The sequence below is a fragment of the Cryptotermes secundus genome, unplaced genomic scaffold, assembly GCF_002891405.2.
Source record: "Cryptotermes secundus unplaced genomic scaffold, Csec_1.0 scaffold44, whole genome shotgun sequence".
Taxonomy (NCBI): Eukaryota; Metazoa; Arthropoda; class Insecta; order Blattodea; family Kalotermitidae; genus Cryptotermes; species Cryptotermes secundus.
In genome coordinates, this window is record NW_019740383.1 from 364,612 (window position 1) to 392,124 (window position 27,513).

At 37.3% G+C, this 27,513-nt stretch overlaps 1 protein-coding gene across 2 annotated transcripts; it reads right to left on the reverse strand.

The window, feature by feature from the left end:
• Positions 1-40: 40 nt before the first annotated feature.
• Positions 41-27,513, reverse strand: LOC111872285 (ankyrin repeat domain-containing protein 27). 2 transcript variants are annotated; one of them, XM_023866002.2, is made up of 12 exons: positions 27,314-27,512; positions 27,112-27,217; positions 23,919-23,955; positions 23,670-23,808; positions 22,344-22,456; positions 18,183-18,410; positions 14,715-14,880; positions 11,798-11,927; positions 11,556-11,703; positions 10,367-10,484; positions 8,794-8,975; positions 41-831 (listed from the first exon to the last, which is right to left on the reverse strand). In XM_023866002.2, the coding sequence occupies exons 1-12, from the start codon at positions 27,359-27,361 to the stop codon at positions 807-809; spliced, it is 1,440 nt and encodes a 479-aa protein (XP_023721770.1). In that variant the 5' UTR covers positions 27,362-27,512; the 3' UTR covers positions 41-806. The 2 variants fall into 2 exon arrangements, with proteins under 2 accessions (XP_023721770.1, XP_023721769.1); XM_023866001.2 differs by lacking the exon at positions 41-831 and adding an exon at positions 5,582-7,265 and having other exon boundaries at positions 27,314-27,513.

A 27,513-nucleotide genomic window follows, 5' to 3' on the forward strand; every position in this document is an offset into this window, starting at 1 on the left:
TAACATATGAGTAAAAGTAACACATAATCAACAAGACATCTTTCACAAAAAAGTTCATGTTTAATTCAGTTTTACAGTCACAATTTTATTACATACACACCCTTTAACATAAGACAGTATTCTGTAAACTTTATAAAATATTAATGACAATGGACGTATACTGATAAATCACAGCTGCAAATTTGTAACTTTAGTCATGCTAGTGTGGTTATTAAAAAATCATAGGAATGCAGTTGAAAAATACAACCAATGTTTCTCAAATGATGCATCAATACCAAAATATGGAATGATAACAAACTTTAGTCATATCTTATATGTAGCACTTTGTGGTCCAGTGTTCTTATTATGTTCACACAATTAACTACAAAGGGTTTGTGTGTTTTTGAGTAAAAAAACACAAACAGTACATTTTCACAGAACTTTGCAGTAAGTGGTGCTTTGCTTTGTCTGTGTAGGAATTTATGGCCAGAAACCATATGACTCTCATTTTCCATCATCCCTGCTGTCCATATACAACCCTATGTAACTAGGTATGTTTCAACAGCACAAGTTAGAACACGTGGGGAAGAGATTTCATGACATAATAATGACCAAAGAAAAATCATAGCATACCCTGACACAGTTCAAGACCCAGGACTTCCACAGGTGCTCCTGACATGAGAGAATTTGCAGACTTCCTGTTATCAGGTCTCAAGGGAACTACTTTGAAGAGTAGTACCATGATGTATGTATATAGTGGCCACTTACACAACAATTACTAATTACTAAAGTAACTGTTGTGTAGACAGCCACTATATACCACAATTCTACAACACAAAAGGATGCAAAGAACTGAAAAAAAAAAAAGATACTTTGAAGGGGACAGCCTAGAACAGCTACTAAATGCATTATCAATAAGTATAAAGAAAATAATTCAATCCAGAAATTTTCTGATGCTCACCACATATAACAGAAGGTATGGGCTACCCTCCCTCATTCTCCCCCCTCCTGAAGGATGTATGTATCCTGGTATTTATAAAACTTTTAACAGAAATTTTATATGGAAACTAATTCTAGTGACCATAGAGCCATGTATTTGCTGCCTCATCTCGCATTTGACATTATTAATGTATGAGTTACTAACAGCATCATTAAATAAACTACAAAAAAAAATAAAACCAGTCTAGACAGAACCACAACGTGAACACTACAACACAAAGACAGGGACCCCTTCACATACAATGCAACATACAGGAGTAATAGAAATTCACCATATGTAGAAAACAAAACTGTGGAGACATAAAGAAAGCAATTAGGAGACCAGTGAATGATTCCAAGATATAGTATATATGTAAACAAATGAAACGGAGACTCCTAGAAGGGCCCCCAAAGTTTTTCGACCTGTGCCTTACCACCCAACAATGACTATAACAAAACCTGACAAATCTACCTCTAGTTTTAAGCTAATTTAAAATCAAAACATAATACAGATACTTAATCTTAAGATTAAAATTATATGTTAATGTTAATCCAAACCATATATCTAATCTTATTTTTTTTAAACTTACTTTTAAAGAAACTGCGCATATGAAGATCATATTTTAACAAAAGGGTGTATTCACAGAAAAGGTGGTAAAATATTGTAATAATATGGATCCACATTAAGGAAACAATTCAATGACTAAGATCCCATTTCTACAGATTCACCTGATGATGACCGTAATCATGTAGCAATGTCTTTACCAAATAAACAAATGATGATACATTAGCATCAATTTGTTCACTGACGTACTGTGTAGACAGTCCCATAAAAATGCTATTATATGACACACAACAGGATGCATCCCATGAAGACTAAAACAAACTCATCTAGATCACAAAATGAAAAGCATAAAGAATGACTGAATTGCTTCAATTACAATATTAAGTAGTTTTGATGCATAATTCACATTAGTTGGATTTTATAAGTTGGTACACTAGTAATGTGCATACCTATAGCCATTACGTGTTGCCTCCATTAAAATTCCTGCAAACTCATTGCAGCTGATGTAGAAAGGTAAAAATTGTGAAGGTAAAGCCATCCCTGTAACAGGCTGTGGGGGCCCACAGGGTTGTGAGACACTGAGGCTCCCACACTTTCCAGACAATCAGCTCACAGATGGTGACAAGGTTGTCAGCCTTGTGTGCTGGCTGCCTTTTATCCCAGGAAGATTCCTGGTACTCATTTATGTTAGAGGCTGAGTTGACCCCAGGGCCATAGTGCAGCTGGAAAGACGTCAATTGAAAAATCTAATGACCTCAGTGGGAATCGAACCCGGCTTGTAGCACAGTGCTTCAACCAACTATGCTACCATGTGTTCCGATGTAAAAACGATGTTACAGTATTTTTTTATATATATGTAGAGGGATATGGCAATCTTTCTTGAGCAACAGATGGTATTAAACATTTCAGACTGGCTATATGGAGTACTTCTATCAGGTCTCATGGTATAATTAATATTTAAATGAAATAAACAGTTCTTACAGATTATATACAGAATATTCTTCTCATCATGCACTCTTCAAACACAGATATACAAAATCTACAAAGAACCAAGGCACTTAACAATTGTACAATTATCTAAAGATAAAATGTACAAAGAAAACAGAACATTTTCCAAAATAATTTCTGCCAAAGCGGTTCTATTCAACCCCAAACCAACTCTGCTAAATGCTATGACAAAAGACAGACTGAGGAGAGTTCATGGACTGTGAAGAAAATTATACAGACATTTACATTTACATTAGTACATGTCCACAGATGCTGGAAACTGGACATAACAACTGTGCATTAACCTTCTCCAATAGGGACTACACATCTCAGAATATAAGTTTTTTGTTGCAGCATGTGTGACAATTTATGGATTAGGAACCATCCTCTAATTGAAAACATTTGTTGTCTAGTTATTCCTCACTGGCTTTTCATTCAAAACATGGAGAAAGCTCATGACCTGCAAGCTGTTATTCTACCATGTAATAATCACATCATCCAGCTATATAAGTTTTAGATGTTTCCATCTCTGCGCTTAAAGACACACTGACTATGTGATAATTACAATTTCAAACTAGCAAATAATTTTTTTGGGCATTCTTATGCCATTCTGATATGAAATGTGTAAAAATTTTATGTTTAACAAAAGTTATTGTACTGTGGCATATAGATCTATTGCTAAGCAGTGACTGTAAACAGCAGCCATTGCTAGGTAATGCCTGCAACAATAGAGGAATGGTATTTTCTGTTGGTCTGTGCTGAGGGGTTATAAATGGGACAAAGTTTAGAGCTTAGTCCAGTTGTGAGACGGTGGCCAGCTGGCAATTGCGTAAGCATGGAAGCTGAAGGACCTCCACTGTTAGAAGCTGTTCCCAAGAAATTACTAATAGAGACTGTAACAGACTGAGAACATTAGTCTGTGTGCTCTAGTGATTTGTAAAGTGTGGAGATTATTGATGGTGCTATAATTAATTGTAGTCTCAGTCGTGTGTTAAAGTGATCAATAAATTGAATCACCAATGTATACCCTGTCTATAGTTACTCTGTGACGTGACATTTTCACTTGTAAGATTTGAGGTTGTCGTGGTGGTGACTAAGAAGAGTATTGTCTTCTGGGATATGATGCCATGAGGTCTAGCAGAAGTCTCCCAGTGTTTCAGACGTGTAACCGCACCATCGAAATCCTTCCCCCTTTTTTTATTTCAGTAGCTAGTAGTTAATAATAAGAATTTATGAAGAAACAAAGGTTTAATACACACTGTAAGAACAAGGAATAGGCAATGAGCAGACAGACCAAACTTGCACGGACAAGGACATCTGCTAGTCCTTGTGTCCAAGCACGTGGTGTTATTTTCCAAAAGGGCAGAAAATGATACTTCAAGAAACCCCACTGAGTTTCTTTAGAAATTGAGAATTAGACTTACAGCGGCAAGACACTTTGAGAATTTGAGAAGTGACAGTTTCTACCAGCCATAAGTCAAAAGTGGGAGTGCCAGGAGATCATTAGAGACCCCTCATAAGTTGCATCACTGTCAATTTCGCCATTTGGTCTTTTAGGGCAAAATTCCCTTAAAAACAATCTGTCATTGGCCGGAACCAAAATTAAGCCAACTCCCCTTATTTGAATCAGCCTATCAGGGAAATTAGGAGGAAGGAGAATAGGCAGATACAACTTGGTTAGGACCTCTGGCTTGGCAGAGAGTTCAATCTAAGATTTTTAGTCGTCTATCAACTTCTGAACTTGGCGGAGGCAAACCCCGCATCACTCACGCTAAAAGATAACTCTAACAAGTACCAAATTTCGCTCTCATAACGACTCATATTGAGATTTAGCTTAATCAACAAGAGCGTGGCACAAAGGAATCTCGCGAACTGATCGAGTGCATTTTAATGTAAGTGTAACACCCGCTGCTTGTAAGCTGAAACTAAATCAGATTGTGTGAATTTATGCAGCCGAGTGTCTTTAAGAAGAACAAGAATAAAGTGCTGTGGTGCAGTGAATTGTGTTGATTAGAGGTGTTTCACCCTCACTTGTCCAAGCCTGACCCATATCCAACCTGAAGAGAGACTCATCTCCACTAGCTAGTCAAATCCACCATCAGCTTTCACATGCTCACTCGTTCCCCTCCACTTACTATGAATTGTAAACAGTCTCTAACTGTTTGATGGCTCCCATACTATCAGATCCAATCCTGAAATTCAGCCCCCAATAATCTCAACTGAAGGAAGAAGCAGTGGAGCCAGGTCAAGCCGAAACCAGCTACGACCTAGCAACTTCAGCAGCGGCAACACCAGGTAGGGCAGCGTCGAAGCGGTCATCAGAGCAGAGGGGCAGATCGCCATCAGCTCCCACTCCATGCACTACTATTCAGACGGAGCTGCAGGCCGAAGGAAGGAGGGATGGTTACAAAAGATTAAGTGGAGCCCAATGTAAGGGCACTAAGAGGACAGTTATAAGTGGCGCCAAACAAAGGGGCCACACAGAACACAAAGTGAGCAGTTATAAGTGATGACCAACATGTGGGGCTTGAAGTCTCACTGAGTGGGTCAGTTATAGAGGAATGTACTACTTCCATCTTCTGAGTCAAACAGCAAGCTAAGTAAGCAACTAGTCACTCATCCTGCTTATGTCTTTCTGGTTGCTTGCTCATCTTACTCTTGAACTCTGAAGATAGAAGCAGCACATTCCTCCAAAACACTGGTAAACTTATACCAGCCTCCAGAGTGTCATATCCCAGAAAATGGTACTCTTTAAAATTTTGGTCCATGTATAAAGAATAAAACATCACATCAAAATTAAACCTTACAAACAGCAGTAATACAATTTTGAATTGTTTCATTTTGGTCCGTTACACTATTAATCACCAATTGTCAATAGATTTTCCATCAAGTGCAACACTATATATTTTGGTCACTTATTTATCTCGTCTGCCTTACATGTTTCGGTTCCAAGGAACCATCTTCAGAGGCACTTACAACAAATCATGAAAACACTGGCACAGCTCAACATCCACAGTATGTAGTTATTTGTGGAAACTATTACATATATCGGAGTGTAAAGCACANAGCAGTAATACAGTTCACATGAGATGATGTAACACTGATGCTTGTATATAAGGAGCTTCAAATCCACCTCTTCAATACCTGAACTCACTTTTAACAGTTAGGATATTGCAATTGCTTGGAAGCTTAGAACTAACTAGAAGGAATATTTCCCAACTAAAGTTGTTTCTGAGATGTGGCTAGTCACTCTATTCAAACAGCTGTACCATGTCTCCAAAGCGTTTTAAAATTGCACTTAGATTATCCAAGTATTTCACTTTACCATCATTAGGTACTATCTGTGTTCTTTCTTTGACCATAGAAGATTCATTTTATTTATTGATTTACACCGAAGAATGTCTAAAATTAATAGTTTCTTTAATCATACTGTAACAGCAAGAACCTTTCATCATTTAAATGCAGCCACAATGGCATTTTGAAGTAAGTCTTTAAGGAGTTAATATACAGGGAATATTTCTTATGAGCAAATTATCTACAGCCCTTGGTGTTTTAAGCAATAGCAATGCAAAACACCAAGAAGCAACGTTCTGCTCCTTAGATGGCCAGCACAATGCTGTGACATTTTCCACATTAAAAATATTCTCTGTAAAAACACAGTATAGATCAGAACTCCATAGCTGTTGTTCTAAAATGTATACATTTTTTAAACTGGTGCTTTTCTTCCTTCAAAATCATAAGCTGGTCCTATATAAAATCATACTTCATCTACAGCTCTTCAGCTCACTGTTGCAAATTGCATGTCCATTACTAGAAACTTTGTTGATATAGACAATTCACAATCAAGGCCCCAACTGGGTCTCACAGACATTCTGGACAAGACATAAAGCAAAAAGTCTCAGCAGACAAATCCTGACATCTCTTTACATCCAATCACTATATAGACTTAATTGTATGTATATATGAGTAGGGATCTGCAATAAAGAACTTCACTTGTCAGGTACTTGAACATTTCAGTAAGAAAAACGTTTATATACAGCACACATTTTCTCACTAGCCACAGTTTTTCTATTTCCATTGATGAGTAAATATGTTTCTGCTGACCCCTGCACACCTAACGTTATAAGTATAGGTTAATGTTACCAACTACAGATCCAAAAATGAAATTACCAACAGTTCCTGACAATTACCATTTAAATTTATAACTATGAAACATAAGCCCACAGAAAGTTTCTTACATTTTCAGCAGGTTTACAGTAAAAGCATGAAACAGATATAAAATTTTGAAATCTATAAGGAGTAATAATTAAGCAGAACTAAAATTTCCAAATTTGTGGGAACCTGGTGGCCTAGATAAAATGTCCCAGATTTCTGTGCCTAAGAACAGGACCAGCACAAGTCTAAATGCTGCTCCAGGTAACAAGAAATTCCATCCTCTCCAATTAACCCTTTGATTACCATGCCAAGCCTTGCCATACATTTTACTGTTACAGATAACAACTAAAGGATTGTATAAGTCCTGTGGTTAGTCTGCAAGGTGGATAACTGAGAGTCTGCTGTAAACAGTAAAGGGTTTCCCCTCTTAGTGTTAAGCAAGTGAATATAAATACACCTATCAATGGTAAGAAAATGTGTGAGACCGACACCAAGAGGAGAAACAGTAGCTTGTCTCACCACCACCACATGGACTGTTCAATATTCTTCTTGATTTGTGAAACATGTTCCTAAATTAGACTGCAAGCTTGACAGAAATCCCCTACAAGAAAGAAGTCGTAATGAAGGTGAGACACAAGACAACAACTGTAACAGAAGCATTACAAAAAGCAGCAAGCTCACAGACTACAAGCTACAACTATACATTAAAGTCAAACACAAGCATTGCAGAATGGGGAAGCTGACAACTGCATTTAAAATCTGATTCAGAAAGTCATGAAAGGAAAAGACCATTTGGAACATCTGGGTGTAGATGGGATGATAATGTTAAAACTGATACTAAAAAGTAAGGTATGGAATACATTCAACTAGCTTAGGAGAATTTCCAGTAATAGGCTCTTGTTGTATATGCCCACTTAACATTCCTTAAAAACAGGGAATTGCTTGATAAGTGGAGCATCAATTAGTTTCTGAAAAAGGATTTTGCTTCAGAGAGCTATTCATTTTGTAACAAGCATTACAGAGTTGAATCTAAGTAAATCTTCTTTCTGACTTACAGTTCTTAGAAATGTAATTCTCTTAAACTCCTTATATTAAGTCAATGATTAAAATCCTAGAACTATTATCTGTTCTTCCAAATGCCAAGCTCAAACTCTGCAGTGTACAAACTTAATTTAAACTCTCAAGATATATACTAATCCTCTATCATTGTACTAATTTTCACAGAGGCAACAAAAACTGTTCATGAAGGATGATTATAAAATCACAAACCTAACCTAAGTGTTAAGGAACTAAATTCTTATTTTTACAATAAAGAACAGCTGTTTCATAAAAATATAAATATACTGCTATGCCAAATTTCCATACTGATATAGAAAAGCATATCTATAATTTGTGTTACAGCCACATTTTTGTTTTTCACATTAACAATAAAAATAACATCAACACAATTTAACAACATTTAGTACTCTATCATTATATAATATTTTGAAATTCTATGAAGAATATTGCTTCTAATTTCTCATCACAGACGTCTGCCTAGTCATCACCTTGAATTGAATTGAATTGAATTTTTGAATTGAATTGGTAATGTTAATTTAAGAATTTATGATATCAGTGACATTTATCTTTAGAATATCTGATTTAGTACAGCTTCATTCACCACACATCAAACATGGAATGAGCAAAAATGAAATCTCACGTCCATTAATAGTAAGATAGCAAGATGCAGGGGAAGATCTACCTTTGTGGGAAGAGGTCTATAATTACAGCACAAGTTATTTTTATTCGTAAATATTTAGAAGATTCTACCAAACACTATATTAGAACACTCAATAGCAGCAATATGCAGTATTTTATCTGCAAGACAGAAAAATTCTTTTATGAATTTCATCCAAACAGGAATTCCAAAATGATTTTGCAAAACGTGTAATGACAATTTTCAAAATACATTAGTTTATGTAATATATAGTCCCACATGAAATTCACATTCAATTTATAACAGATATTGCAGAATAAAATTAATTCACCATCAACTGTTTTCTTGTCAGAAATATCATGTGTTAAAACACATGTCCAGTGGCAAATATTATTTTCATTAGTTATTTAGAGCTACCTAATTTTTAACTTACCCAGTTACATGTTTGTTTTGATCTACATCTTCAGTAAGGTGTAAAGTTTCATCATTCAAATCCTGTGTGGAAGCTTCTATCATTGCAGTTATTCTTTCCATTTGGCGATCCAATGGGGATATGGGAATCTCTTCTCGTCTTTCACCGCTTCTTTCAAACCTTTGTCCTACTTCAACTGTTACCTATCATAAACAATAAACAAATCCTCACTTTCAACATACTGTGATGCAGTGTGACGACAGATGGGTTTTGGATTGGTGACTGGATTTATGGCACACTTTGGTACAGTGTGTGACTACACTTTTCGGTTCAGTATCACATACACCCTAGTGTCCACAGTCACATCTCTATTGCCACTGCTCAGTAGAGGCTTCCAACGGCAGATGTTCCCCTTCCTGAACTGTCCACAGCCTCAGCTACCCACTTCTGACAGCAGCAGTTCTCGAACTATCTGCAACTGCTAAATGGTCCTACTTATAACATCTCGACACAGACTGCGCAGAAAACGTTTCTTCCATTATTGCTATATTATCTTGTTGCCATGGAAACATGCTTGTTTGTGGAGCCGTTACTCAGCAACTGTTGTATAGTTGCTTATTTGATGGTAGCTGCCTAGCAATGGGTCTACATACCACATTGCTCCCACCTTAAGGCTATATGTCTCGAACACCCTATGGGCATATTGCCATTTTTCTTTTCTCAGGTCAGTGCTTTTGATGTCTCTTCATTTTGTAGAGGGCTGATTCCTCCACAATGCTCAGTCTGTCATTCTCCATGGCCCTGTAAATGATCTGACTATTCTCTTTCTGGCCTCCAGTTCTATGGTCTTCCTGAAGATGTATAGACCCACATTTTCTGGACCTCGGCACTTGTTCAGAGGTGAGTGATCAGCTTCACGCCCCGGCCGCTTTACCCCTGGGGAAAGAGCCACAGGTACCCACTGGATAGGAGGTTGGGTGGGTCGCAGAGCCTGTCTGGACAATTTAGTGAAGAGAAAATTCTTGACCCTACTGGGACTTGAACTCCGACCCCTCAGTTGTCCAGTCTATAGTCAGTCGCAATACTGACTACACTACCCCAGATCCTATGACACTTGGAAAGACCTTTACAAATATAAAATGGTTAAGACTACAGTTTTCTGTGATGTGCCACTATGTAGCGTTGTAAATAGGTGCCATCACTTTGGAGGAACCTGCTGCGTCTATTTGCAGGGCAAAATATTTCATTTTGTAACAATTACAACAGGCCAATAAGACATAAGAGAAGAAGGAATGACAATGATCGTACTTACATAATTGTTGCTTCAGTTTTAAAATTCAATCATAACATCCAATATGGAAAAAATAGAGAAATAGGTTTCATCTTATAAATGCATATATTTCATGAAATGACAACAATGATGATAGAGAGACAAATCCTGATAGATCAATCTATTGGCAGAATTACTACTACCTGCAATCAGCATGTGCTGTGCTGTGTCAGTACAATGTGTTACCATAATCTCATACATCACCATATATTATAACGAGAAATAACGTATCACAGGAAATGAGTTTGGAACGTTTTCACTCACCTTCATCAGGTCCTCCAGCCGCAATTCTCTGCGCACCTTCTCACTGCGAGGTCTCAGTTCTTTTGGTTTTAGGGTCAGTAATTCTTGAATGGCTGCTTTAAATGTTACAAGACTGAAACTGTAATGAATTTTATGAAACAAACAACACTTTCAACAACACTAGTTGCTGTGACTGATATGCAGTATTAAAACAGCTAACTGGTCAACAAATTAAATTCCAGCTGCACTTAATAATTTTGTAAAGAGGACAAAGGCCTTAAGAAAAAACTAAACATGATGTATATAGCCTTTATTATGTGCTACAGGGAGGGATTCCATGAAACTGCCACAAAATAATTCAGAAAGACAATTATGAGGTCCGCATAAATTTTGATAGTCATTCTCTCAAACTGACTTGGGTATTAAAGAAACATATGTCTGTCTGAAGTCCAACAATTTGAACTTCAAATATCTCAAATTGGTAACAATCTCCAAACAGAATGTCTATTTTTTTTACTCATGACTAATTTTTACCCTCACAAGAAATAAGTAAAAAAAGTAAAGATCACTGTGATGAAATAAGCATACTTCCATCTTTGGGAAGGAAGAAGTAATGTTTAAGTACTCCTGAATATAAGAAGTGCTATTTTTTGTTATCACTGGGTCCACCCTTTCCTCTAGCAACTAAACAGTGTGGTGGATTGTTTTCATATGACTACTCTAAGGCTGGGGCCACACGAGCGCACAAAATGCGTCCATTGTAACGAATGTACTTTATGACGGACGTTGCTGAGGATACCACACAGTTGCAGAATGCGGTGCGTAGTTTTTTGTCTGCAATGGAGCCGGAAGAAAGTGGAGCATTTGCCTCTCTTATTTATTTCTACAACAGACACATTTTGTGCGCTTGTGTGGCCCCAGCCTAAAGGGTTAATAACAAAGTCACTGTTCTACAAATACATATTAAAACCCTAAGACTTTCTTTAGTGTGTCATTTTAAGACACAGTTAGCATTCTGCCCTGATAGACTAAGGATCAGAGAGAGAGAGACCCAAGTGAGCAGAGAAACTCAAAAGTGGGTAAGAAAAAGAATAGATACAAATACAAGAGGAACATTTATGTGATGATGGAGAAGAATGAGCAGGCTTTGTCATAAGATGCCCATTGAAGCTGAAACATCAATGGATAATACTCATCTGAGTGATATTACCTGGTGGCATCACTTGGTGATAAGGTCCACTGAAAATTCTCCATGTAATACAAATTGGATGCCATATGTAGAGGTTTTGCTTGTATAATGACTGTAACCAAAAGGGGAATCAAGTCATCTGTCATCAGTGTTGGCATCTGACTGTCTTCTGCAAGGGAAAAGAACATACGCCAGATCACTGTAAAGAAAATGAATTGCATATTACTCTTGCACTTTACTTAAGTAACTAACACAACACTCACTTGAAAGTACACTGTGTGCATCAACTATAGCTCCTTTCAATTCAGCAAGAATTAAATCAAGGGTGGTCCGAAGACAAGAAAGCTTATCAACCGGGCAGTTTAGGCTATCTAGAGATGCCAGCTCAACCACCTGCAAAAAACAATACAAACAAATCTCTCAAAATGTACTAGTACCACAAAAATAGTTAATATAATGACAGTGTTCCATCTTCGCTTTCTATCATATCAGTAGGCTTACTGGCAACACTGACTATTTGCACGCTGCCCATTTTCAGCACAAAAATAGTCAATTGCACGTTTTGCTACAAGAATCAAGCAGTAAGAAAATTCACATTTGGTTGAGAGGCAATACAGTTTGGTATAAGTTCACTGACATTTTGGAACATACTGCCTTCATCTGCAGGGCCTGAGAGCCAAGCAAGCAAGACATAAGCAGAGTGACTCCACTTTCTGCTTGTTTGACTTATTCTTTTAGTAGTTGGAGGCATATTTTCCTCCAAAATGTTGTGTAAACTGCTACTAGATGGCATGGCATTAAATGCTGGAAGAAAGTACTCTTCTTAGACTTTGTTGTGGAAATCTCAAGTCTCCCATGTGTGGTTGCTTTGCATTAGTCTCTAGCTCATAACAACAACCATATATTTGATGAGCTAGGATTGCCAAGTCAGTTAGAAGTCAGTCCTAGAAGCTAAGTGGAGTTAGATTCCGTGTATGGACAAAGATTCTCTATTTTCTGTCATATCCAAACTGTCTCTTGGGCCTAATCATGGATGCCAGGGGCCACATCCATGGAAGTAGAGCAGTGTTGGCATGAAGCTGACCATTCACCTCCAACTATTGCCAAGGTTTAGAATTATGTAAAATTTTACCTCCTTGCCATCTAACACTTCAATGCTAAGAAGTATACAAACACTGGACAGAAATAAGGATGGTTACCTAAAACACACAGCGAACAGGGAAACTACGAGGACCTTGCTTTATCAGTCTTTAATTATTATTCCCTTATTAGCCTATGGGAAGGATAAGGCACCCATGGCTCTGATGTTGCCCACAGCTATATTTAATTATGCCAATTTTAATTACCTGTTATTATTATTTTTATTTCATCCATAGCTGTAGAGAATTATAATTGGACATGTCAAACATCAACAACATCACATCAAAAAAAAACATAACATTCACACAGTGATTCATACTATAATACAGCAATACATTTTTAACTTAATTTAAGAATAACAAATACTCCAAAAAAAGACATAAGAATAAATATTTTAAACATATAGACAGATTTATTAACAAGCAGTTTACGTCAAAAATTAATAATAATATATACTCCAAAAAAGGCATAAAAATATACAGACAGATTTATCAACAAACAGTCCATGTCAACAATTATTAAAAAATTCTTGAAGAGAATAGAAGACATTACACAACAAATAATTCTTAAGTTTCTTCTTAAAAACATTAAAATTTTTAACATTCTTTAATTCAGTTGGAAGGACATTAAATATTTTGGTTCCCATACTAATCACCCCTCTCTTGCTATGCTCAGTATTACAAAATTGTACAAATTGTACCTAAAACGGTTTCAGTTATGAAGCTATAGAAACTTTTTTTTCTGTGTACATATTTCTGACACCAATAATGGCTAATCCATAACAATCTGCACCTGCTGCCTCGAGACAAGAAGATCCATGCAGGAAATTCCTTCAAACCATTGGTACCCCTGTACCAAACAACAAGGTTCAAATCCCAGAAAACCATAATCACAACAATCACCACCGTGATAACCCAAAATCTCAAAGAGCACATCCAGCAACTCTTTTAATAATAATAAAAATTAAAAAAAAAATAATAGTAATAAAAAAATAAAAAATAAAAACTCAGTTACCAAAATAGATTTCAGCTAAGTCAATAATGACTGGCTACAAGCTAGATGGTAAAGTTTTAATTCTGGGTACAGGCAGGAAGTCTCTTGTTTGTCATCATGCCCAGCCTCCTATCTGCCAGGTATCAGGAGTAAATCATTCAGAACATAAGTTGGTTACTCCTCTCTATCTGGAGCAGATATTAATAATGTATGGAGCTTTAGCTCCATGCCTTTTAAACATCATAATGATATTGTGCTTATGCACATTCATTCATTCATTCATCAGTAATCTGTCAAGACGACAGGTCCACAGTCTCTTCCAAAACAGTTCCTCCACTTAATGCAATCTAGAGCTTTCTCCTTCAAATGACAATTTCCTCTTCGTTCCCAAGGTCATCCAGCATCTTCTTACGTCTTCTTCCTCGTCTTCTTGTCACTTCTATCCGCCCCTCTATCTTTCCTTCAATAACTTCTTTTAGAAGGCAGTTACTGGGTAAGATATGACCAATCCAATTAGCCTTCCATTTTCTTATTTCGTGTAGGATATTCCTCTGCTCACTGACTCTACATAACACTTCTTCATTTCTCACATAATCGGTCCAACTGATCTTCTCCATCCTTCTCCAACACCACATTTCAAAGCTTTCCAGGTGTTTCTGATCTACTGCCCTAAGTGTCCAAGTTTCAGCCCCATACAAAGCAATGCTCCAAATGCACAGGAGGAAGAAAAAAGCGAAGTCGCCTTTGAGTTTCACTAAACGTCGTGCAAGGCAGACATAAGAAGGGCACAGGTACAGTCCACACATTCCTAAGGTTGGCACTAGGCAGAGATACGTGATCAGCATCATACTGCCTCTGTCAAAAATCAAACCCTGATCACCCAGTACTTGGCACAGCCATTATACTGAGTGAACTGTTTGCCAGAATTGATTAAAAAGTATTTTCATCCTCATTTCACACATCTGCTCTTGCTCCCTCCCCTCACACAAGTGCACAAGCATGTGCATGTGTGTGCGTGTGTCTATATATACATGTAAAACAACGTACAGCTGCTGGAAGTGGAATAGCAAAGTCCTCTGGTGCTCCTAGCTGATCTGCAGTAACACCTGCTGATGCCAGCTCCTTCACTAGGCCAAGTATTTGTGCATCATCTTCATTATGCTTGTTGCACACCATTTGGAACACCAGGTCATGTAAGCGGCTCATAATGAAGCTACAGTCAACAGAAACCAATTCAGCTAATTACAGATCACAGAAATTAAATTCATAATATATATTGGAAAATTAACATAAAAAAGGCCATGTGATTACTAAAAGAAATAAATTCTGGACTCTGGAATCTAGATGTTCAATTCCACACCACACCCCATGAACCTTAATTCAGGTTTTCCTTGCCAATTCACCAGTCCTCTATACTTACGTACAGAGGTCAATAAATGTCGACTCAGTTCACTGTCAAGGTGAAATTCTACTAATCAGGTATTTTTTCATAAGAGAAACTGCTTCTACCTACACTACTGTTATGGCTCCACATCAACATACAACATATGTAACATACAGGACATACAATGCTGTCCTTTCTATATTGTGGCATATTCACTCAAAGCAAGAATCATTGAGTAACAGTCAGCCATTACTATGCAGTGACCTATAAACAACATAGGAATGCTGTTGATAAGCAAGATGAGACAACTGCTTCAAAAGTGGGATTTTGAGTACAAATACTAAACTTACATTTTACAAAGCTCTTATTAGGTTATTTATGACTTATGCCTGTCTCATCTGAGAGTATGCAGTAGGCGCTCACCTTTTGAAATTGAAGTGCCTGCAGAACAGAGTACTCTGTGCTACTGGAAATCTTGACAGGTGCACACCAGTCAACAATTTGCATGTGGCTTTCAAAATTCCTTATGTGCATCACTGTACCACTAAATTATGCAGTACACAGGCAGAATTAATCCTAAACCATGTAAATCCAAATGTACATGATGTTGGATGAGGGGAAACCAGGCATAGGAAGTATAAGAGGCTTAAACTTGGCGGCAGTCAGGCCTACAACTCTCTAGCTGACTAAATGCAGTTTCAGAGTAGTTATATAAGTGAAGGCATTACCTGTTGCACAAGCCTGGATTGACAGGAAACCTCTGTATACCATGTACAAATGTTACATAGTCCAGTGCAGTGTCAAAGGATGCACAGAGTCCATAGTGACTTGAACACCATGACAGCGTGCTTATACTTGTGCTGAAACTACAGTGCAATATAGCACCTACACAGAAAGACCAACGCCTGATTTGTCAAAGAGAAGCCCCAATTTTGAAACGTGTACATGTATTAGAGAATAAAAATCTTGGTCATGGATCTCGAGGGGACTGAAGCCAGGAATGACTGTGCTGGTGAAGGCCAGCAGCAATTTAACTGACCGACCACTGGGGTTCAGTAATTGTAAGCTGCTGCTGTCAGAAGCTGACAGCTGAGGCTGGGGACAGTTTGGGAGCCCAGAGGAAGGGGAACATAACAGACTGAGAAGACCTAGTGTATCTTATGGTAATTGTGAAGTGTGTAAACAGTCAAAGCATAATCCTTACATGTAATTATGAGTTGTAAGAGTTCAATAAATCCATCTACAGTCACTAAAATAGACAATATAATATGTAAACAAGATATAACTTAATGTTTGATATCTGAAGAGGGATAATAAAAGAAATTAGGACAGTATATTAACTAACTAACTCCATGGAGCTGAGCCCTCCTTCAGAAATTTCCACTTGTGCAGATACTCAAGAACTTCCCAACATTTTATGGAACCCGAAAGTTCATTACCATGTTCACAAGAGCCTTCCACTGGTCCCTATTCTGAGCCAGATCAATACAGTCAACCCCATCCTCTCTCTTCCTGAACCAGAAAGGGGAAAATATTATTGAACAAATTAAGAGACTTTTGCCATTTATTGGCTGTGATTTTTCACCTGTTTTGGATGATGAGTGAGATGTGTTTGGTGAATATTGCTAATGTAACATCAATGCTGAGGTGAAAAATAGGTCAGACTAACAAGCATTATACCTTGACATTAGTGATCAGTTTGAGATCTGTCTCTGATCCAATGTTTGGTTAGACTCAAGGAAATTATTTATTTCTGAGAAGGAACGGCATCAAATAAGGTAATAAAAAATATAACAGAACTAAACATATAGAATTATCTCTTATTATCTTTTTATCTCAACCTTACAAAAATCCACACTCTTACTGAAGTTTTTATTTAGTTGTTCATAAAATGTAAAATATACATGGTCTGACAATAAAGTTCACGAACTCATCATGGTAAAAGTGAATTTATGAATATCACTGTGATCGCCTTCAAAGTACTCCCCTTGGGAAGCTATGCACCGACACCAGCGCCTACTCCACCCTTCAAAACAATTTTGGAACTGGTTTTGTGGAATGTCATCAAAATGCCTTCCTTTCAATATTTACTTTATTTTTGGAAACAGAAAAGAAGTTATTAGGGGCTAGATCCAGTGAATAGGGAACGTGTTCCAGTACAATTATATTATGTTCACTAGCTAAAAAATCCCCAACAGACAGTGCTCTAATTCAAGCTCCAACATTCTTGCGATAGCACACCAAAACACACTCAGACAATGATATACGCCACTCAGAAAGAGACTGCCACAGATTGACAACAACACAGCTGTGAAATGCTGATATGCCAAAGTCATCAAACCATACTGAGGTCCACTGCTGCCATGGCAAGCAGATGGCAAGTTTGCGAATTTGTCAGACCCCGTATACACACAGTCCTCATGTTAAATTTTATACAAAACTGGCCTTAAAACATGTATCCTTCTAAGAGAGCTCAAAATTTTCAGAATGCCATATTTAACCCACAATGCTGTTCAATGGCACAGCATTCTCACAAAGTCTAAAAAAAAATCTACTTCTGAAAGTTATTACGGAACACATGCATACAGACAGATTACATAACCTTATAAAATATTGTAAACATGTGTAATCAAATTGAACATTTTCCTAATGAATTCTTTGCTATTTCACATATGTTTCTAACCTTGACATTCACATACTGCAGATATCAATCTACTGTTGCAAAGATAGTAACACTACAGATAATATACTGCACTCAGAAATTTTTGTCCTTCTAGTTTGTTAAATATTCACCATAGAGAGAAATGTTTGAAATAAAAGTCAACTGTATCTTAAACCATGTACTAACTCTGTATGATGAAACATTTTTTGATGAATCTGAAAAATGTAATATATTTCTTATTAAAGCTGGGATCATAATTGGTGTCCAAATTAAATTAAATTTACCTAATAAGTTTATATGTGGATCACTCAGCATCAAATTTTATTTATATCTGAACTGGTTTCAGAGATGAATTTGGTATGTAGAGAGAAGGACATAACATTATGAATATGCATTCCTTTTGTGCAACTGATGCAAAAAGAAAAGATATTGACAGACTTCATAAGTTCTAGAAATGAAATAAACTAACTTCTCAAGTGAAATGCTAAGCAAGTTCTGGAAGTGGGCATCTCTTTGCCTGTCCAATGGGTGTGTCTTGAGGAGAGTCATCCAATAGCAGCTCATTGTATCATGTACTTTTTCTCTCACAACTTGCAGAGAGTCAGACAGCAATGAAGAACAGAGCTGCTGTAATTCTGGGCCCAATTTAATCAGTACCTCTATATGAACTGGAAAGTGAGTGAGGAATCCAACAGCACTACAAAAGAAAAATACCATACCTCAAATACATTCCATCCATGAAAGCATTACAACTGAGATTACTACATAGAATTAATACCTCCATATTTATACACTGTGGTACATGTCACTCACTAACACAACACAGAGAATGCAAACATTCATCCAACAAGATTAAAAAAAACAGATGATAGTTTGTCTTAGATTAACAGTACTTTCTCAATTGCACAAGATCTATGACAGAAGAAGAGGACACTGCAGAAAAGTGCATTAGCTTCATGATTTGTCCATTTCACCAAATACTATTAGATTGATCAGCACGTGGTAGCGTAGTTGGTTAAGGCACTATGCTACAAGCCAGAAGGTCACGGGTTCAAGTCCCGATGAGGTCACTGGATTTTTTCAATTGACCTAATTCTTTCAGCCGCACTATGGCCCTGGGGTCAACTCAGCCTCTAACAGAAATGAGTAGCAGGAATTAATTAAATAATTTTTCTGGGGAGTAGAGCGTGGCTGGCGCGTAGGGCTGACAACCTTGCCGCCATCTATGAGCCAATTGTCTAGATAATGTGGGGCCCTCAATCTCTCACAACCCTATGGGCCTTCACTGCCTGTTACAGGGACAGCTTTACTTTTTTTTTTACTTTACTATTAGGTTGCTCAAATAAAAGAGGTAGACAGAAAATGTGATATGCATGCAAGGGATGAAAAACTTATGATCAAAATCCTGAATGAAAGAGATTATATTTAGATGGGAGGAAAATATTAAAATGGATCTTAAGAACCATGGTGTAAGGATAAGGTCTGCATTTATACGTCTCAGCATAAGGACAAGTGGCTGGATCTTGTGAATATGGCAACAAACCTTTGGGTTCCATAAAATGTGGGTAATTTCTTGATTAGGTGAGTGACTGTTAGCTTCTCAAGAAGGAATCTGTGACATGTAGTTGGGTGGTCGGTTGGTCAGTCGATCGATCAGTCAGTCACAAGTCATATAGTGTTCACTGTGAACAGTGAATTAGGAAGACTGTGAAAGAAAATGGTCAAGGCCTAATATAAAGCACTATCACCGAATTCACTTGGAGGGACTGAAGAAAACCATAGAAACTGCCAACCAGTACACTGGGCCTCTGGGCTGAGAATTGAAACCAGAAACCTCCAAATACAAAGCAAGAGATTTTATCATCTGACAGTGACATTTGGTTGAGCTATGTTTTCTGCTCGGATGACTCAGGAGTAGTGCATCTGCCTCATCACTTGTTTACCATTATCCCATCATTCCGTGTACCATGTAATTTCCCATTCCTCCCTTGTTTAGAAAGGAAGACCTCTGTCAGTGTGGTGTGAGATATGAGGGCAGTAGTTGCTTGCCAGCAGTCAGGCAAAGTAGGTCACTAAATTCTGTTTCCACTAGTCATTCCAAATGGTGTTTTGACTCTTCGCTCCATCCGGTGAGAGCAAGGGCCCTCCTCATTGAAACAGTATGTAAGTTTTTTCATTATGGGATGTTGTAAGGAGAATTTTTGTTTTGTATTATATTATTATCTGTTTTGGCTTGCTAGTGCCCCATTTAGGGCTGCTACTTAACCATAAAATTGGGTATTCAGTTATTCAGTATTAGAGGGGGTGGGTTTCCCCATGCATTGCGACTAGTAGTCCATTGTACGTCCCCCTTTAATTTCTACTGTCGCCATACCCTACCGATACTGGTGCTCACTATCTCCCCTTTCTGCCAGCGAGGTCGGCCCTTTTCTGGCAGTGGTACCCGATAACTTCCCCATCTATGGGAGGTAATGGAAACTACTTGGGCGGGAAACTTTTTGCCTAATTTTTCTCAGAGGTCTCCTAGAGACATGAGGATCTTTTACGTGCCGTGAATCTAGGACACGGGACCCACGGCTTAAAGTCTCTCCTGGATGACTTGTTCCCCGAATTTTTTCGCCCTTAAAAATTCCACGACCTCCGCCGGGTTTGAACCCGAGTACCTTGAGACATGTGGGAACGTTACCCCTAGACTATGGAGGCCGCTATAAAATTGGGTAACACTGCTATCTATGTTGTTTTGCAATGTTACATGAGCTTTGGTCATTTTCTAGGTGTGGGGTAGGTAGACGGTTCCATGTGGTTGCTGTATAATTTTTTGGTTTTCAGGCTGAACCGACCAAAACGTTCAAGGGCATAGTTTTGCTGCAAATGTATATGTGAAGTACTGAAGTAATGGTTTGAGCCTTATTTATTTTTTATTGTTACTGTTATTGTGTGTCCTGAATTTAGGTTTAACTGATAATTGAACTAATTACGTGTGTAAAATCCTTATGCTATACAGCAAGTGCCATTACATAGTGAAAAGGTGGGGGTGTGATGTGCTGTAAGTCCATACCAAATCACTGGCCCCTTATTTTTCCACGAAACTGTGAACTCTGACTGCTACATTAATGATATACTGAATCCATTCTTTAATCAGCTGACTGCTGAAGAAAGACAATATGGGTATTTTCAGCAAGACACAGCACATATGGCTAATGCATCCATGGTCGCAACATGGGAAATCCTTCAAGACAAAAGTAATCATCAGGGGACTGTGGCCTCCCAGATCTAAGTTTATGCGATTTTTATCTTTGGGAAAACCTAAAGTGAAAAGTCTTCAAGAATAATCCTTCCACTGAAACTCTGCAGAATGAAATAACACACGTAATTAGTTCAACTGCCATGGGCCAACTTCAGAAAGTATCGCATAATTTATTTATGCAATGCAAGGCATGTTTGCAAGCAGAAAGGGGTCACTGCCAACGCCTGTTACAAAGCACGGTGAGTTTGTTATTTTTTTACATTATTCCTATAAATGTGTGCATGTATAGAAACTGATGTGGGAGAATCAGCGACAGGACTGCACTCTCTCTAGTGGGGAAGAGCACAGTAGTCGCAGAGAAATGATCCATCAGCTCTACGCTAGCGAGACTGTGCACGTTCATCAGCGCTGATGACTCATTCCACTATCGGCAGTTACAGCAGCAATCTGTGAGAAATGTTGTATCCAACCCACGCCACTTCCCTGGTTTCCTCAATAGCTGAACGCACTGTAGTAGAGTACACAGAGAAGGGGAGGAGCTGCTAATGGTCAACTAAGTTAGGTAAAACAGTAACATATATAATTTGAACTTGGAAGTATCCCATTCAAATCCCAGCTGGGGACCAGATATCCTGAGGTTTTTCATTATTTTTCATAGTCCCTCATGGAGAACAATGGGACAGTACCTTAAAACCTGCCCATGAATTCTTCCTTTCATATCTTTCTTAAGCATCTTAGTTATATATCCTTCCATGTCACATTTCATGTTACATATCCTTAACAGATGACACACATTTAAGTTTCAGAACACCAGAATCCAAACCCACTTCAGTCTTCACAAAGTCTAAAACTATGTGTGTCTTAACTCTTACCATCTGGAAAAAGATATCCTGGCACTAAAGGACTAGTGGCGAGATTTAAACTCAGATGTAATAGTATATTAGCACTGAAAAAACATCATGCTTGGACATCTGGAATGCATACATGCGCCATTACAACAATGCAATGCACAACCAATAATAAAGCTTAAACCAAGCAGTCGACAGGAAATTTATTTCCTTCCAAATCTTTAATAGGATTAGGATTATCCTAGATTGGTACATACTGAATACAGGTTGAGTTTTCAAACATTTCTAACTGGTTATATTTGATGGAAATACTATTCACTTATGTAAACATCAAAATATGTTATATCTCATGTTATTTTGATATGGTGCTTACAGAATCTCACACACAAAATTTAATTCTGTGGGATGTTCCTTTGAATTGAACATGTACAACTACGGTGACACATCTAATAACAAGAATAATTTTCATAAATGGAATATAAGACATTTAGGTCTGGTTGTCCTACTAGTATAATGTAGTACAACACAATCTTACTCTGCAAGTGAATTTATTTTTCTCAGTTGTATACCATCATCTTCTACTGGTTGTGATTGATATTTTGGACTCAGTGGTTTATCTGTGATCAAAATCTTATATTGCTGATATTCCTGGAGAAGAAGAAAAAATAGTTTGTTAGTTTCTGTTTCATCATAACTCTGGGAAGGAAGATTAACTCCTTCCCTTGTCTCCGAAAATAATGCCAAGGCTCAGTTATCCTTATCCTGGCTTTTGTAGGAGTCCATGCCATAACTAATGAGTTTTTTTGTGGATACTGCTGAGATCTTCAGGATAAGATCTGAACTATGAGAACTTTTAAACTGAAAAATTGGGCATTATACCTCGTGAAATTTAAATTCTTCTGACTATTTCAACTAGACTTCCTGTATAATGACAAAAAATTGATCATAAATGGTTTGTTAAAATGTTCTGCAATTATGGGTACGTTTTAATGCCCAGTGTGCCATATGAGGGGTTCACATTAATCTTACTATCGATGAACATCCAGCATGCTAGGAAACAGGTTAAAATTATCTTAGCACTAAAAAGTGACCAGTTGGTCAGGAAAAAGGTTAAAATTATCTTCTGAGGACTGCCCAGGATGCTGAGAAATGAGTTGGAATTAATCTCACAATTACACAATAATCAGCAATCCAGTACATGGTCCTAAATTATGTTACTACTGAAGAACACCCAGCATGCTACATAACAGATTACAATCACCTTACAAGTCATGAATTCCCAGCATACTGTGTTCATTATTACTCTTGAAACTCAAGAATATCTAGCATGCCAGTAAATGGGCTCAAATTAATATTATTAGTGAACAGCATCCAGCATGCTAGGAAAGAGATCAAAATTACCTTGCTACTGAAGAATATCCAGTATGTCAGGAATTGGTTTAAAGTTTCTACTGCCACAGAAACTGTAAAAGTAATAGTTATCTTGGTACCTTCTAAACATATTACAGGAGTGCTAACAGGTTGACCACAATGATGAGTCACTCAGATCAATTCGGGGAGCAGGGTTAAGCCCAGTCCAGCTTAATAGAAACAGTAAACATGATAGCTGCACAGTAATGTCAATGTCTATGGATTGCATACCCTGGATATGATTCCTTGGAGGACCTGATAGATTTCTCTCTACCACAATTTTCAAATTAACTCAATTTCCTATTTATTTTTTAGTGCCAGACAGATTGTCATGTTGACCACTTTCTCCATCCAGTGCAAAATTTAAGAATCTATGGATCTTTATCCCCACATCACCTATATGCTTCCATGGTGTGATGTTTAAGCACAAAACTATCTTACATTAAATTACCTTGTTATATCCACTTTCAACAGACAATATTTTCACTGCATATTTTTCTGCAATTTGAACAGGAGCTTTGTGTAGTATGAGTGAATCACCATTTAACTCAAAAATATGGCTGCTACCCTCATCTGTGCTAGCATAATGGCTGAAAATAAATTAATTCATAAATTAAAGTTACCTACAAATTAATATCCATAAACCAGACACTGAATAGCATCAAATAATTAATATATGCAAGAACAACAGGAAGCATACCTTGAAAACGAAGGTGATGGTCTGAGAATATGGAGTTCTGAAATAAAAATTAGAGAACATTATTTTCAAGTAACTGTTACTTTTAACAACACAATCATAACACAAATGTATGGCACCTCACCTTTCTTGAAAGCTAACGAACTACAGTCTCATCACAATTTAGTTTTCCCTTATATCAGCACCCATCCCAGTCCACCTCAAAACAGCATTAGCTGACAGTGACATCAGTGTTGTCCATGTTAAAACTGCATTGACCAACTATCATATATCATATATCATATGATGGCCAGGCACCACTGCCACCTGTTATGTTTTATCTGCAGGCACTGTTCCATCACCACACTGTTCCTAACATTTCCATACTTCAATGTTTGGAGGTGCAATCTGACAATAGTGCTACCTTCTTCTGCCAGAGTTGGGGGGGGGGNTGTAACCCCATTGAACAGGGTCCTTCTTGAGAAGTCACTCAGCTAGTGAAGAAATAACCTCCCAATTATGGAATCAGGAGATTGATTAACATGTTCACAAATGCTGCCATTGGTCTCTACACTGAGTCAAATTAATCCAGTCTACACCTCCCACTTCATTATTTGAAGAATGATAATATTATCCTCCCATTAAAATGTATGTTTCTTTCTTAGAAAACTTTAATGTAAGTATAAGAAGTAAAGAAAACAATAAGATTAATAACATACAACTGAAATCTTGCACATGAAATTCAACACTGCATCCTTTTCACCTTTTTAAAAGTTTTTCTTATTGTGCTAAAGATAATTAATCTCCACCAAATTAGCCTACTGGCATCTTTCTTTTAAGAAATGAGCTCTGAGAGAGGTTAATAAATCTTTAAAAATGTGGAAAATTTCAAATACATAATTAACACAGGTAAAGGTAAAGTTGGCCGGTCACAGTAGCCGAGTGGTCTAAGGCATGTACTGTCTTTGCTCGCTTGGAAACCGGGATCGTGGGTTCGAATCCCACTCAGGGCATGGATGTTTAGTTTGTGTGTGTGCATTTTTCTCTGTTTGTGTACAGGTAGAGGCCTTGCGACAAGCTGATCACCTGCCCAAGGAGTCCTACCGAATGTGTAAGATCTAGAAAACTTTAATTGTTTCTTGCATCCTGTTGTGTATTTAATTAATATTAGAGTCAATTTTACTGACTACGCAACATATTTTTATTATTACTACACTACATGTTTCGACCTCAAGAGGTCATCCTCAGGTGTACGAACACAGCTGTATAATTATGCGCAATGACATTCGTCTTTTCACTTATTCGATCCTGTATCTTATTCAGGCCCACACTCAATAATATATCAAGTTCCTTTCACAAAACACAAGTTAAAATATTATTCTAAATGATAAAAGTTAAAATTTAAAATTTGCGAATCAAATTTCGATTCAGATCACTAGTTATGCTTTCACTTTCACTTGTTATTCAGTCACTTCCTACTTACACTCATCACTGCGTCAAGTAAAACTAGTAAATGTGAACTTGATGCAGTGATGAGCGTAAGTAGAGAGTGACTGAATAACAAGTGAAAGTGAAAGCATAACTAGTGATCTGAATTGAAATTCGATTCACAAATTTTAAATTTTAACTTTTGACATTTAGAATAATATTTTAACTTGTTTTGTGAAAGGAACTTGATATATTATTGAGCATAGGCCTGAATAAGATACAGGATCGAATAAGTGAGAAAACGAACGTCATTGCTCATAATTATACAGCTGTGTTCGTACACCTGAGGATGACCTCTTGAGGTCGAAACATGTAGTGTAATAATAATAAAAGTATGTTGTGTGGTTGGTAAAATTGACTCTAATATTAAGATCTAGAAAAACCGAAGTGAACGGAGAAGTTCATGGAGGTAGGCCTAGGCCCACTGGGGCCGTAGTGCCACGGGGAAAAAGAAAGGTAAAGTTGTCCCTGTGCTTAACTAATTAAGCACTATGCCATGAAGGCTTATGGGGGAGTGGATGTATGGATCCACATTTTCTTGACCTCAGCACTAGATGGAGGTGAGTGGTCAGCTTCATGCACCTGCCATTTTAACCAGGGAAAAAAGCCTCCAGTATCCATTGGATAGGAGGTTGGGTCGACCCCAGAGCCAGTCTGGATGACATGGAGAAAAGAAAATTCTTCACCATACTGGGACTCGAACTCCGACGACTCAGTCACCCAGCCATAGCCAGTCGCTATACTGACTATGCTATCCCGACTCCTATATAGTTAACATAAACTGAAATTATGCACAATAAATTTAAAAAAATATCAATATGAGGAAACGCTTGTGACTACTCTATCCAGAATCCTTCTTCATCCAAGTCCTATCTAAAATCTATAGATTAGAATACATAGAAGTATGGTTTTACTTCTTTTGTACGGGTGTAGAAGCACAGTCTCTCTGAGAGAAGACTCGCAGATTAAAGATTACCAGGAACAATATGAAGAGAAAATTACTTTAAATCTAAGAGACACTAAGTAACACGGTATTAGAGAAAATTACACAGTACTGAATTACATAATCCAAAATCTGCACCTATTACAGTTAAATCAAGAAGTGTGTGATAAAAACTGGTCTCACAAACAGTAAACAAAGTGTTTCATATAGTAACACATAGACACGGAAACTGGGAGTAGTGGGGGAGGGTATGCAAGTCAACCTACACATAATACTACACTGCACTCCAGTGTTCAGACTCTAACATCCTGAATACTTCCAGGATCTTTGCATGTTTGCAAATCTAATTCAACTGAAAATTTTAATACAATAATCAATACATGAGTTGGCTAAAATAAAAATGTTCAGCAATTTCTTCATTAATAAAGTTGAAATTCTTCATTAATAAAGTTGAAATATCTCCTAGCCTCCATCTGTTTTTACATCTTGTGTAAACAGTGTAAAATCTTAAATGCCTCAGACACTGAAATTTGCATTGTTTTGAGGAAAATGATCTCCTTAATATATGTAGCTTGGATGGTGAACAGAAAAAAAATCAATGCAGAGTGAAGGACAACTCTTCACAGGGGGATATCAAACTTGTGTGTCTGGTTATCCCTATGCATTATATGAATCCCAATTTAAACCAGTCTTGGAGTTACAGTAACAACTCTCCAGTAGCAGACAAGAACTATGGATGAACAAGGTCGAGGATACCTGTTAAATTGTTGATAACAGACTACATACCTACAAATTCCTCTGTAATGTTAAGCCCTCGTAATGCTCTGGAGCATGGAACACAAATCATCCAGCATCTAGATAAAGCTTGTTCATATTTCCTTCTAAATTTATTCTGTAAAATAGCATTTAACTCTATTACCACTCACACATTCACTAAAAATTCTTTACCTTGGGTTTTCATTCTAACAACATGAAATAACCACAATACCTGCAAAGTGTGATAGTATGCATTGTACTCTATTTCATCTGTGGCCATTTTAATTGTTTTCTAATAAATATATTACGAATTTATAACATCACATTTAACTTAACATTGTCATTCGTCATCCTTCGTCGTTTAACCATTGTTAACACATTCTTTACCCCTTAGATAGCACTGAAATGTTGGCGACACTGTAACAATTCACC

Excerpts from the sequence above, each read along its gene's own strand:
- LOC111872285 (XM_023866001.2), bottom strand. The coding sequence starts at position 27,361 with ATGGCCACAGATGAAATAGAGTACAATGCATACTATCACACTTTGCAG. Across the intron at positions 22,457-23,669 it reads TTGAAAGTGGATATAACAAG|GAATATCAGCAATATAAGAT; the intron begins GTAATTTAATGT and ends CTTCTTCTCCAG. Across the intron at positions 10,485-11,555 it reads TCACCAAGTGATGCCACCAG|TTTCAGTCTTGTAACATTTA; the intron begins GTAATATCACTC and ends AATTCATTACAG.